We start from the raw sequence: 15456 nt of genomic DNA on the forward strand, positions 1-15456 counted from the left end.
GTCATATGGACTCTTCGTCTTTGTTGTTTACTTTTTCGTATCTGACTGCGCAGTACCAACCTTTAGCCGCGTAGCATGACTGATCCGGTACGCTGTGCTACAAGAAGCCCCTTGAACAAGTCCAAGTCAAACCACTATTTGCTGACAGAAGTAACGTTTAATCAAATCAAGCACAAAGACCAAAGAAATCTTAACACCGCGATGTACGGTAAGGGATAGTGACATCTGTTGGCACAGGAACTAAAACATTAACATTATATAATCATGACGAACTTAAAACTAAACATTCCGCCCACCAAGAACGCGGTGCCGTTCTTCCATTTACCGCCCACCATGAGGTCAAGGGCGGTTTACATCAATAAACCACGTGATAACATTAAAATTAAAAAATTAAAACATAAACTTAACTTTCATTGATTGTACATAACTAGTAAACCTATGCATGATACCTAACTTAACTTGCTATCGGTAGTATGCATAATCTTGATGTTGGTCGTTTAATAAGAGATCCATTACATTTTAAGGTTACTACACGAGTTAACTGGTCTGATCCTGGATGTTTCGCAACCACTCTGCCTAATAACCACCGAGCAGGAGGAAGATTATCTTCCTTAATCAAAACAACATCTCCAAGTTTAGGTTCGGGAATGACCTTGGACCATTTGTACCTTTGCATGCAATACACTAAATACTCATTGGACCACCTGCGCCAAAAATTTTGCACCATCCTTTGAGTTAATTGCCACCGTTTCAATGATGATATGTTACATAACTCATAATTGCGTTCAGGAACAATTACCAATGGTTCACCGACTAAAAAGTGGCCTGGTGTGAGCGGTGTAGGGTCCTGGTGATCATCAGACAATGTTGAAAGGGGTCTAGAATTCAGGCACGCCTCTATCTGAGCTAAAGTAGTAGCTAATTCTTCATAAGTCAAAGTTGAGTCACCTATCACTCGCCTTAAATGAAACTTAGTGGATTTCACTCCTGCTTCCCACAGCCCGCCAAAATTCGGTGCATGGGGAGGAATAAAATGCCATGTGACGCTATTATCACTCAACCACTCTTGAATCTCAACTGCCACTGAGGAATTTTCAGCTGAGACTAGCTTGTGGAGTTCCCTAGATGCCCCAACAAAGTTGGTACCGTTGTCGCTCCAAACATCACTGACGTGGCCGCGACGAGCCACTAGTCTCTTAAATCCAGCGATAAACCCTTCAGCTGTTAAATCGCTGATTGCTTCTAAGTGTATAGCCTTAGTTGCCATACATATGAAGACACATATATAGCCCTTGTAGGATTTATTGCCCCGACCCTTGGACATTCGAACGTTGATGGGTCCGGCAAAGTCTACTCCACTGTGTAAAAATGGTCTAGACGGTGTGACTCTGCTTTCTGGTAGCTGACCCATGTATTGAGTCTTTGTTGCTGCTGCATGTCGAACACATTTGACACAACTATGAACGTGAGCTTTTACAAGTTTCTTGGCTGCTACTATCCAATATTTTGTGCGTAAATGATTCAACATAAGAGTGGGTCCTCCATGCAATGTCCTCTTATGTGCGTCGTCTACCACTAAATTTGTGAAATGACTCTTATGAGGGAGAATAATTGGATGCTTTGCATCATGGTCAAGGCTTGCATTTTGAAGTCTGCCGCCAACCCTCATAATTCCCTTATCATCAAGGAATGGACATAACGATTTAAGTTTTTCCATATCACATATTAGTTGAGATTGCCTAATGCATACATCTAATGCTTCATTTATTTCAGACTTTGTGATGTGAGACCCAAATTTATGGCTTCTTTTGTACACAAGAAATCTCCTACATACTGCAACAATGCGAACTAGTCTGTGCAGTGATGAATATTTTTCCCAGAAGGACGTATCAGAAAATGTTTTGGTTTCATCTACAGTTACATGAGCCTTGATATGTCTTTCTTCTAAGTTTGTTGAAATGGATTTTGGTCTCTGGTAATTGATGGACTGATCTTTCAACCATGATGGCCCTTGAATCCACATGGGATTCTCTGCAAGTTCTCCAGGTGAACATCCTCTGGACGCTATGTCTGCTGGGTTTTGAGCTGATTGTACATGAGACCATTGTGTACTCTCTAACCTGGACAGGATATCAGACGTTCGGTTCCCGATGAACGTAGACCAGCGACTTGGGTGACTACTTAGCCAAGCTAATACAACAGTAGAATCTGTCCATCCGTGTATGTTGGCATGGTTGATTCCCAACACGCGACCCACTTCAGTAATTAATCTTGACAAGAGAACTGCTCCCATCAACTCAAGTCGAGGAATCGAAACTTGCATTGTTGGAGCAACCTTAGTTTTGGCTGTAACAAGATTGATATGGATGTTGCCATCGGAGTCTATAATCCTAAGGTATACCACAGCGGCATATGCTATGTTAGACGCATCACAAAAGCCTTGCAACTCCATATGTACATCGTTATTCCTAGCCCCAACCCACCTTGGGATAATTAACTTCGTAATGTCGATCAAGTTTCTTTGGTATGATAACCATTCGTTCAACAATTCTTCAGGTAGTTCCTCATCCCAATCTATGCCTGCTAGCCACAATTTTTGGATGGTGACCTTAGCAACCATAATGCAAGGCGCTGCCCACCCTAGAGGGTCAAAGAGACGAGATATGCTGGAAATCACCTTTCGTTTAGTCACAGGACCAGTATTGTCAGGTAGCTGGACGGTGTATTCAAATGCGTCAATGTCCTTGTTCCACGCTAACCCCAAGATTTTAACCACTTCGTCGGTCCTTATCTCAACCTTTCTGTCTTGAATTTCCGGTTTACCCGTCATGATTTCAGCTAACTCTTTATTGTTTGTTACCCACTTCTGAAGATCAAAACCCCCCTGTCTCAATAACTTGCTGTATTCCTTGAACATCCTTGTTCCTTCTTCTACTGTTTGACAACCAGTTAACAGATCATCCACATAGAAGTCAGATTTCGCTCCTTCCACAACTTCTATCGGGAATTGACTGCCATCATCGGTTGCAAGTTGTTGTACTGTTTTCACTGCTAAGTACGGGGCCGACGCAGTTCCGAAAGTAACTCTGACTAATTTGTAGTCTCTTATTTCTGAATCGGGATCGTCTCTCCACACAATTCGTTGGTAATTGGCATCCTTGTCTGCAACGATTACTTGCCGATACATTTTAACGATATCTGCGCACAGACAGATTGGATGCATTCGCCATCTAATGACGATGTGGCGTAGATCTTGTTGCAATCTGGGACCGATCATTAATTCAGAGTTAAGAGATACACCGTTTACACCTTTGCATGATCCATCAAATACGACTCTGACCTTGCTTGTCGTTTTATCTTCCCGTATGACTGCATGATGTGGTAAATAAGCTGAATCGTTGTTGATATCATCATCAGCTACACGTTCCATATGTCCAAGGTCTAAATATTCTTGTATGACAGCGGAGTACCTGGCCTTAAATTCTGGGTTTTTCTTAAATCGTTGTTCGAGCAAGTGAAATCTTCTAAGAGCGATGTCCCTGGATCTTCCATGTTTGCACTGAGGATCATCGTTGCGAAATGGCAGTCTGACAATGTATCTACCCGTTGAATCTCGTTGAGTAGTTTTCTCATAAAACTCTTCACAAAGCTGTTCTTCCAGCGAAAGAATTTTGGTATCACAAGTGTCAGACTCAATCTCCCAGAATTTCTTTAGCATGTCATTGTCGTCAACTTGAGAATGCATGCTGATAATAACATTGTGATAACAATGTTTTGAAGCTTGTTTGTCATCGTAACTCTCCTGATGAGTTGGCCCAGATAAGATCCACCCTAAAGCAGTGTTTTGTGCTATTGGCGAACCGCGAGGACTCTTCATTAGTCCAGCCGTTAGAACTTGACCATAAACGTCGGCTCCAAGCAGAATATCAATTTTGTTTGGAGTGTGGTATTGAGGATCGGCCAATGGAATTTCCATTGACTCAAGCCAATCAAGCCTACCTACCTTGTCAGAAGGAAGTAAACTGGTAATTGCACTTAGAACATGCGCACGTACCTGGACTTGAAAACCTGGATCATGGCGAGACTGAATTTGTATTTCCACCATGTACTTGGAGGATAGAGTGCTTTTCTCACTGCCTACTCCTGATATGCTACTTCGTGTAGGCATCCTCCTGAGTCCAAGTAACTGGACCGCTGATTCTGTTATGAATGATGCCTGCGAACCCTGATCTAACAAGGCTCTAAGTAAGTGTACCTGACCAGATCTTGTTTTTACATTGACAAGAGCGGTTGCTAACAGAACCTGATTAGATGCAATTTTCTTTGAAAAATGTGTTGATACCTTTGATGGTGTAGCAGGGTTATCAAATGAATTCTTGTCGACGACTTCATCGACCCCTGTTGAATTGACTTCCACGGCAATGTGTGACTTGGACCCACTCGCTTGCGGCCCCGAAGCTGTCGTCGGGTGAAGCAAGGAGTGGTGCTTATGTTTACAGATGCGACATTTGTTATATGATCGACAGATGTTGACAGAGTGGTTACGACCCAAACAGTTGAAACAGAGACCGTTGGTTTGAACAAACTCGTTTCGAGTGCGATAATCAGTGTTGCAAAACTTCTGGCAATTACTAATTTTGTGCCCACCTTGGTCGCAGTAAGCACAAATGACATTTGCTTCATTATTTCCGTCTGACATGGTGTGCATGACTTTCGATTGTTTCGGTTTGAATTTGGTGTCTAAAAACTCAAGAGACCTAAAACGTGATGTTAAGTACTCCCGTAGTTCGTTCAAGGTTGGTAGCTCATCAGACGTACTTATTTTTACCTCCCAACCCTTACGTGATTCCGGATCCAATCTTGAGCAAACCACATATATTATGAAAACATCCCAGGAGTCTGTCGGCACACCAAGGTTCTTCAAACCGTTTACTGTTTCATTTACAAGATCAAGCATGTCTTTAAGTGCACTAGAGGTTTCATTTGCAACACTGGGTTGATTCATAAAACGCTTCATTAGACAGTTCACTAAGTATTTTTTGTTGTTATACCTACTATTTAGCAAGGCCCAGGACTCCTGGTAGGCTGAGGCTGTGATCACAACGTACCTTAGTAGCTGCTCGGCCTCTCCAGAGAGATACCCTTTTAAATAGTGCATTTTTTGCACGCTGTCCAATGACTCGTTGTTATGAATCAACGATGTGAATAAATCTCTAAACGGTATCCATTCCGAATATGATCCAGAAAACACCGGTATGGAAATTTTTGGCAACTGAACCTGAGTTTCCCCCTTGGTAGTTACGTGTTTGTTTGTTTGTTCCGAAGCAGCCGATGCACTCGGCATGAAGCGGGATAGAGCTTCCTTTAAGTCCGCCTTGTACATAATGTACGTTTCCTCTACCTCTGAGTACATGTCGGTTGTAAAGTATTCATGGCTATCGAGTATTTCATCGGATGCTTCAGAGAGTAATTTTGTGTGGTTGTCAGTAACAATTTTGAAATGAAATTCTAACGCTTCTAGTCTGGTTTGTAAGTATGATTCCTTGGCTAAACGGTCTTTTGGTGCCTTTTTGTAGTTTTCATACGCTTTAACAATGTTGGAAATTGAGCCAAGTTGACTTTTAATAGAAGACGACATTTTGACAGAAGTAGAATAATGTTTGAAATTTGCTAAGTCCAAAGAAAATTTTGAAAATTTTACAAGTTTTGATTGGTTTCTCACAGAACCAAAATCGGGCATAGGTTCCCCGTCTGACCAATATTTGATAAATTATTCTAAGTTCTAAGTCCTAACTAAATTTTAATAATTATTCTAACTACTGTCTATGAGAGAGAACGTTACAGAACCAAAGACAAATTATTCTTTTTTCTTAATGTCCATACTGACACTTGACTGACACTGACACACTGGCACTTCAATAATTATTCTGAGAATGACACTGACACTTGGGGGGGGGTTTACTCAAACTGATACTGTCAAAATGTACTCACAGTTGGTTCACTTAGATTACCGGCCTCTGTGATCCACTCCCTTGCTCGTCCTGTTGCCGCTGCGTGGCAGATGGGGTGACGCAGCTCGCGGCGCCACTGCTGTCATCCGCCACGGTGCACCCAGGAGCTCTGCCGATGCTGGAGCTGTCCGCGATGCACTGGCTGCTCTCGCTGGCTGACGCTCTGGCCAACCACCCGAAGCACCTTCAGGGAATCCTTGTTCCCCGATACTTGCGTCGGACCAAAAATTTGACTATCTGATTCCGCAATCCGGCTCGAAGGACCATGAACAAGTCCAAGTCAAACCACTATTTGCTGACAGAAGTAACGTTTAATCAAATCAAGCACAAAGACCAAAGAAATCTTAACACCGCGATGTACGGTAAGGGATAGTGACATCTGTTGGCACAGGAACTAAAACATTAACATTATATAATCATGACGAACTTAAAACTAAACACCCCTATATTGAGACATTATACGATTTGTTGTTATTAACGTTATTTTGTTGACGAATTATAGATACCTAATAATAATATTAAAAAGGCCTCAACACTCATCCTAAGACTAATGGTCTCAGGATCAATGATCTCATGTGGGTCGTACTCAAATTATGACAGACTATATAAGACATGTGGCCGCCTCGGCTGCGCGGCCGAGACTGCCGTAACAATGACATGCAGTGCACGCGTTGCCCTTCCCCGCTACTCTCCCGCTACCCGCTGTCGTCTTGGGTACCTCGTCCCCTCCGCGTCTTTCACCCCGCAAGGAGGGTCGCCAAGCAACTTGCCAATCTATAGTGATTCGATCACGAATCGATCGATTCTCGTATAGGCATCGAACTTGATTAAAAACTCGTGCTTTCATCTGGTTAGAAAAGTGACAGACATGCACAGACTATACAAAGAAAGTGAGTGAACGAACGAGTGAACGAAAAACTTGTAAAAAAAGTTAGTGTTGAAAAAAAGTTGAAGTTTAATCATTTGTTTATTTCTTTTGCGAAAATTGTATAAAATATTCCTTTTGGGACATATATAATTAATGTTTAAGTTTGGTGCAAAGTGCTAGCAATCGTTTCGCACAACTTATGTTTGTGTTAATCAACCATGGGCTATGAAATCAAAAGATTTCAAGGTGACGTTGACGAAGAACTCATTTGCCCTATTTGCTCGGGGGTTCTTGAAGACCCTTTGCAGGTTTGTGATTGTTGACACTCTCTCAGTATTCAATAATTAAGAGCCTGAGGCATAAGATAGTAAGATGTAATTGTTTTTGTAGGCGCCCGTATGTGAGCACGCATTTTGTCGCGCGTGCATTACGGAGTGGATCAGCCGCCAGCCCACCTGCCCCGTGGACCGTCAGGCCGTCAGCTCTAGCCAGCTGAGGCCAGTCCCACGGATCCTTAGAAATCTTCTCTCGAGGTATGCTCTTTGTGTTATTATTAAAGGAGTTAAAGACTTCTAATGTTATTGCAAAATGTCCAAGGTAAAATTTACCTTATAATATGTATTTATCATTAATATCTGATGCATTTGAATAGCATGAGTGACCATAATATAAAAAGATACTGATAGAAAGAACCTGTTAAATAAATTCACTTTCTATGGTGGCATTTCACAAATGTATTATTTATTTGGTGTCCAACACCATACAGTACACATTGTAGATAAGTATTTCCTCAATTGTAGGTAATTTGAACTTCGGCGATCTGTGGCAGACGCTATATTTGTGCTTAAGGTCGCCAGAGGTGAAATAGACTGCCCCCAGTTGTTGCAGCTCATTAAACTTAGAGTTCCAGAGAGATTGACGCGTAAAAAAGACATCTTGCATGTGCTTCAATGCAGTACGAACTACAGGCAGAACTCTTTTGTAGTAAGGGCTAGTATCATGGTCAATAGGTTGTGCGAGTCCAACGATATCGATATCTTTCACAGCAGTTTCGAGGCTGTTAGGGCGGCATTCGTTCGTAATTTCATGGCATCACTGGCTTAGTGGCAACGGTTATGGTAGAGGATATATCACAATGTTAAGGTTAAGTTAACTACGAAGCATTCTCTTAGTTTTTAGGGTTCCGTAGCCAAAATGGCAAAAACAGAACCCTTATAGTTTCGTCATGTCCGTCTGTCCGTCTGTCACAGCCGATTTACTCGGAAACTATAAGTACTACAGTGATGAAATTTGATGGGAATATGTGTTGTATGAACCGCTACAAAAATATGACACTAAATAGTAAAAAAAAGAATTGGGGGTGGGGCCCCCCATACATGTAACTGAGGGATGAAATTTTTTTTTTCGATGTACATACCCGTGTGGGGTATCAATGGAAAGGTCTTTTAAAATGATATAAAGTTTTCTAAAAAACATTTTTCTTAAAGTGAACGGTTTTTGAGATATCAGCTCTCAAAGTCGTAAAAAGTATGTCCCCCCCCCTCTATTTTTATAACTACGGGGTATAAAATTCTAAAAAAAATAGAGGTGATGCATGCTAATTAACTCTTTCAACGATTTTTGGTTTGATCAAAGTATCTCTTATAGTTTTTGAGATAGGTTGATTTAACTGTAATGTTTATTATATTTGCTGCTACGGAACCCTTTGTGCGCGAGCCCGACTCGCACTTGGCCGGTTTTTAAATTATATAACTTAATTTAATTTTAGATGTAGGTATGTATTCTTATATTGGTCTGTTTCTTTGTGTTTATGTATGTGTAACTCCAAGACAAATTTATATTGTATTTTATTGTGTACTAGTGAAAACTTGTAATTTGCTCTCTGTTGTCTATTATATATAAGTGTTTTTGTCAAAATAGCTGTAAGTTTTCCATTTAAAATAAAATAAATAAATAAATAATTCTATACTTGTCTACAAGTGTATTGTGCAAATGTGCAGCTCTTTTGCAAAGGCCCTATATTTAGCACATGCATTGGTATCTGGTTCTGCCAATAACTTGTCAATGTAATTTTGGTATCAAATAGATACCTTCACCTACTAGGGAGCCTACTAGGTTACCAACTTTATTCATTAAAATATTTACACCTACATCCCAATACAAACTTAGCAGTTGACTTGCCCACAATATCAAAAATTTAAATAAATAAAACTGATATTATTGTCTTTCCACACCAGCTTAACACATTGTGACCTAGATTATAAGTAACAACTAGTTGTTTGATGATAATATAGTGCAGCATTAATTAACAATAACTTTATAATAACAGTGTCTGTGTTCTGATAACAGTAACCTCATTGAAAGTTTCTTTCAGACTTTGCACAAGTTGTGACAACGCCCCCCACGGCTGTGCTGCCATATTGAAACTGGACTCATTGGTTATTAACTCAGGAAACAATCATGCATTTATGAGATTTCTGTAACCAAGTTCCTGCATAATTTTTATTATACAACTGTAAATTAAATAGCTTAATCAATTAACAATACATTATTGGCACACCATAACAGAAGCATTTAAATATTTTATTTATTTATTTATTTGATACTTTATTGCACAAATATATGTAGGTAATTGTTACCATAAAAATACTATTCATAAAATTGTGTAAATATTATTAAAAAGCATTCCTCATGCCTATTGTAACTAGTACCTATGTAAGTTTACGAAATAAAATATTTTGAATTTTGAATGCCTCAGGTGAATTCAACCCGAAGAGGCCTATGCCTTGCGAGCAGGGCTGTGGCCTGGTGATACCGAAGGATGAGCTGTCGGAACACAACTGTGTGCGAGAGCTGCGGGCGCTCATTGCCTCGCAGCAGACCAAGCTCACCGAGTACCAGCAGGAGCTGGCCGAGCAGCGGCTGACTATTAATGAGCATAAACGGGAACTGGCACTGCTGAAGGTTGGTATCTGACTGTCGTGAATGAAACACTCTAATTGCATCCTATGCGTTTCACCATTCTAGTCAGTGCAGCACCAAATTTACCCACTAAATACCATATCCTCCCGTCACCAGGAATTCATGCGAGCCATGCGCGTCTCCAACCCCACCATGCGAGCAATAGCGGACCAGATGGAGCGAGAGGAGGTGGTCCGCTGGGCCAACTCTCTGTCCCGCGCGCGGGTCACTCGCTGGGGCGGCATGATCTCCACGCCTGATGACGTGCTGCAGGTATTAAATATGTTTGGCTCCAGTTTGATGTTCGTGCTAAATTTCTCATCTGTCTCTGCCGTAGCGACAGCGCCTTTTTATCATCTAGGCTCTAACGGCTACCTTTCTAAGTTTGATGGGCCAGCGGCGTCCCACGCTACGCTTGTTCAGTACATGCCACTGAGAAACTTATCACAAAGTTTGTACATTCTTAACATAGCAATAACAGTTATTATTTTTTGTCAGAAATGTGGTGGTAGCTCAGTTGGCTTCTCACATTTTACGCTATATTTTATTACGATGTCAATGATTTTCGACACTTAGTATTTGTGCGTGCAGCAGCTATAATGATAAGCTATTATTTAATATGAATGTATCTATTACACGCACCTCTGTACATGAATTGATCGTAACGTCTCGCGTAACTATTCATATTCATTACAGCAAAAAGTGCATTCATTATGTAAGATTTACGAAACGGAAATAATTATATTCATTGGAACTTCACACGAATGTTTGCAGTCGATTCATCAATGCTATTTCAGCTTAACTATAACACATTCAGCTTCGAAAATAAGTATCGCACATAAAACTTTATCACCACTGATCTGATTACCTAAGCCCCACTTGCGCAGACCTGGGTTAGCGAATTAACTCGGAGATATTTGACATAAGAAGGGTTAGATTATTAATTTGTCTTGCATCGCTGAAATATGAGCGCTAACCTTGGGATAAACTCTTAAATATTTAACCCCCCAATATTGGAGGGTTAAGACGCTAACCCGGCTTACGTCAAAAGAAAAGTTTTTTATCAATATTCTTGTATTCGTTAGAAATGTTTGATTATGATGATTAACTCATCATTCTTATATTTTTCCCCTATCTAGCAAAGTAGCAAATGGTCCCACTTGTGAAATTAAGAGCACGATGGTGTGGTTACATACATATATGCTCACGACTATGACTGTAATGTAGTTACTCAGAGGTGACTCACCCACTTTTCGCTGTACATTTTTGTACTCACGTGATAGGTCGCGAGCCGTATCGCCGCTTTTGAAAGAGTGCAATGCACTTTAGGGTACACATTTAGATCACGATGTTTTTTCACCGTAAGAGCTATGGTATAAATTTTTGGAGATATTGTGTAGAGTAGGTAGAAAATAATACTTAGAGTGGACAGAATAATAATAATTTATTTACAGAAAATAAGCCTACTTATACGCGCGGTGCTAACTTAAATACTCGTGGCGTTGGGAATGCACGGGGACTCGTTCCTTTTCTGCGCTGTCGGAGGCTCTCCTCTCCGAGCTGCCGCGGTGACGGGGGTGGTCGCTGCTGCTGCTTGCTTGAGCTTGCTGAACAGTTATTTTCGGAACTCCCTCTTTGTTTCCAGAAACAGCTCTTTACAGGGCTATCTTTGCTGTTATCTAAAGGACAACTTGCAACCGCGATGTGTTCAATATATTCAATACTTGCTGTTGTTATTGGTTGAGTATTGCTTGCTGGTACGGTTAGATTGAAGAGAGCTGCTTATGATAAGGTCCTTGAACGTTTTGTGGTAAGTAGAATGTGTGGTAGTAAGTTGCCACACATTGTACTTAAATTCCAAAGAACTCATTGGTATGTCTGCGCTAGGATCCAAACACGCATCTTTTGTGTGAGAAGCGAGCGCTTACCCGACTGAGCTACCGCCGTTTCTTTTCAATTTTTTATAATTTTCGTAGTGTAAAATCAAAAATTTTCGTAATGTGGAAATCACAAATATGACACTTTGTAAACAAAATACAAATTACTGACAGATTGCGAAAATGGAAATAGAGAGGGATAGTTTTATCCAAAGACGTGAGGTGAGATAGAAGACAATGTTTTTTACGGCAATAGAAACTTGGTCCCTTTCAGCCTGGAACGGGACATAGATTCACAGAGTGCAAAAAGAAACGTCAGGTTAGCTAACTCAGGGTTATTTTCCATTAGCGCAATCAAAAGTCCGGGTTAAAATTTTACAAAGTTAACCCTGAGTTAGTTACCTCTGCGTTTATATTTTTAACCCTGTGATCCACGCAAGTGGGCCTAATAATAATAATAAATAATAAATATTTATTTTCAGACCACATAGTCCATAGTAAGTGTTAGTAACAATGAATCTTAATACTAGGTTACTAATGCACTTACCGCGGTCACAAACTGTAGTTGTGTCATCAACAGTCTAAGAAGATTTCCAGCTTCATTATCTAACCCGCCGCCTATCCCTACAGTAACGTATCTAACCTATCCCTACCCCTACAGATGATGATCAAGCGCAGCCTATCAGAGTCGGGGTGTCCGCCGCACATCATAGACGACCTCATGGAGAACTGACTCACTCCTGACTGGCTAATCCACTGTCCATAGCCATAAACTAGTTTAGCTGCAGCTTTGGTCACGGCTGTAGTATGGTAGTATCTGCAAATAGGCTAGTTGTTAGAATAAACGGCAACATAAGCATGTAGTGCTGTGCTTGCATTAATATGGGTATATAAGCACCGCACAGATTTAATAAAAGACTTATTTTACAACCAACATCAATCGATATTTTAATACGTTCCTTCTCCTTTAATACAACACTCTCACACGGCCTCGCAAAAAACAAGAAATTTACCGGCTTCCAATAGTCCAAAAACGCACCTAACCCGCCGCCTACCCCTACAATACAATAACGTATAGATCTAACCCTCCACCTGCCCCCCACAGATGATGATCAAGCGCAGTCTATCAGAGTCGGGGTGTCCGCCGCACATCATAGACGACCTCATGGAGAACTGTCACGAGCGCCGCTGGCCGCCCGGCCTGTGCTCGCTGGAGACCAGGCAGAATAATAGGAGGTCAGTTTGTAGATGAGTCTACAGAAAAGTCAAAGTTTAGCGTGGCAATTCTCAGTTAGCCAGCTTTTATTGGTTGCATGTAATGTCAATGATAGAATGCGTTGCTTGGTCTATCGTTATTTTTTTTGTTTTACGTCTAACGCGAAATTGATTTTGGTTAGATTGTATGGTAAGGACTTCATTTATGGTCAATACATTCATTAAAAGGATAATTTTGAAATGAATTCTAATGGTTGACTCGAAAGATAGGAATCGGCTACCAAAGATGATGAGTTGAGTGTTTTTATAATCTACTAAAAAACACACTTGGTACACTGATAGCGGACCATCAGTAGTGATGAATACTATGGTATCCGCTTAAAAATATGATTTACGTAGGACCGTAGGTATATTTAAAGAAGCGGATAACTGAATAACAAAAATTCTTGTGGATGCAACTTCAACGTCCTCAGTAATTCCACAGAGCGTATGTATGTCTATTGTTTATTGTTTTTCACATACTCTCCCACACACCGTTATCTTTATACACTTGACAAAGGCAATCCAAATTGCTGTTTATTTGCATAATTTTGTCGTATAGCAAGTTAGCGACTATGATAATGGGTAAAATGGAATGGAGAAAATTCTATTTTTATTTTTTTATCTGATTTCCCTTTTGGTATTAGATCACCTGGTGCTGAAATCATGTGTGTGAGAGAAAAAAGACCGTTGCATACAAACATAATATTATTCCAGTATTATATCTAGGTAATTCATACTAACACAGGCATAAGGCAAGTATTTTATTTTATTTTCTCTGCTAATCTAACAATTTTAACTCATGCATGCATGCCCTAACTCCATACTTCCAAAAAACATTCTGAGTGTTCTTCTTACACAGACTAACACCCTTATTCATAGAAAAGTTATAGGACGTATTAGCTATTGAACTGTTTGGTCTCTCATAGAACAAATTGTTCTTTGACAGAGAGGGACAAAACAGTTCAATGAGCCGTTTTCCTTGACAGCTGTCAGTTGAGCTTTTGGGTAAGAGGATAGATGGCGTGAAAACGCAGTGTATCAACTGTCAAAAATTACATAGAGAGCAAAGAGTACTAAACTCAGAATAAGAACTCAAACTCAAACTATCTCAAAAGAGTCACTATCTCAAGTGCACTAACTCTACAGTATCAAGGGAGGAGGAGCAGATAGCTCAACTACAACTCAATTAATACAGGAGAAACACAAGGAAACTGAGAAAACTTGAAAAGAACGGCTGTACGCACAATCGCACTGAACGCTGAAGCAACAGTGACATCGACATCATAGAGAAAATAATACTACAATTCTACCTACCTACGTCACTTTCACATTTCGTTAGCCTCACAGAATAACATATTGTGATCTGAGTGTGTTCTGAGGGTTTGAAAGTTGGTACAACCCCAGACAACGCCATCTATTTCTCCAAAAAGGAACTTTTTTTTTTTTTAACAAACGCCTCATAGCTCAAACGTCCCATAATTTTTCTATGAATAAGGAGGTATAATAATATGAGTTACCACATTTGCTTCTTCTTCTACAGACTATACGAAAAGTACGTGTGCAAAAGGGTGCCAGGCAAGCAGGCGGTGCTAGTGCTGCACTGTGACAACACGCACGTGGACGACCACATGATGGTGGAGCCGGGGCTCGTCATGATCTTCGCTCACGGCATCGAGTAGTCTGTGATCTCGGAATTAAAAGACAAAAAGTTTCTTTTTTCAAATTTGAATTTAGTTGGCGAACGGGCTTTTGGACTGAAGTTTGGTGGGTAGGTTTTGATTGCTAACGTTTACATATGGACTTTCATACAATGCCTGCAGTGGTTGTTATTAGGAAAAACGATTTAATTATTTCAAAATTTAGATGCTAAAATTAATGAAATAGGAAATTTTCCAAAAATTATCTAATGGCTCATGATAGTTTCCACAAGATGTTTTTTGTATGCAAGACCATGGGATATTTGTTAGTACGGTCAGGTGCAGAGAAACCTGACCCCCCTCTCATACTAACAATGCTTCTGAGGGGGGTCATGTTTATCTGCACCTTACTGTACTACTAAATAACTATCAAAACCTGTACCAGGCCTACTGTCCTTTCTAACAGCCTGTCGAATTTCGGAACCTCAAAATCGATGTTGATTAAAAGGATTATGTAAAGTTTATGAAGCAAGTTTTCAATCTTTTTTGTTCCTTAATTTAGACCTGTAGTTTACCGATTCACACACAAAAAAATATGCAATTTTTTGATACATTTTGTGATCTCTTCTTTTGTTGTGTTTTGTGTTAAAGTGTAAATCATTATTCCAATGTACATTATATTGTAAAAAAGTGTTCAAAAGTTTATTGTTTATTTGGCTATGAGAACCCAAAAATATTATTATTTGGTTACGAAAAAATCATTTTTATAAATTGTATCTAAAACATTCCTTGTACATGTGTGCTGTTTGTCTTTGAGAATAAGGTATAAATAGTATTAAAATGTA

The 15456-nt window shown here is 40.1% G+C and overlaps 1 protein-coding gene across 1 annotated transcript; it reads left to right on the forward strand.

Annotated features, from left to right (window-relative positions):
* Positions 1-6896: 6896 nt before the first annotated feature.
* Positions 6897-14761, forward strand: LOC105383026 (E3 ubiquitin-protein ligase NRDP1). Its single transcript, XM_048629028.1, is given in 7 exon segments — positions 6897-7187; positions 7270-7412; positions 9254-9372; positions 9638-9843; positions 9958-10113; positions 12823-12953; positions 14515-14761. Coding segments are annotated over 7 exon segments (984 nt in total). The 5' UTR covers positions 6897-7097; the 3' UTR covers positions 14654-14761.
* Positions 14762-15456: the final 695 nt, after the last annotated feature.

The sequence above is a fragment of the Plutella xylostella genome, chromosome 22 (genome assembly GCF_932276165.1).
Source record: "Plutella xylostella chromosome 22, ilPluXylo3.1, whole genome shotgun sequence".
In the NCBI taxonomy this organism is placed as follows: domain Eukaryota; kingdom Metazoa; phylum Arthropoda; class Insecta; order Lepidoptera; family Plutellidae; genus Plutella; species Plutella xylostella.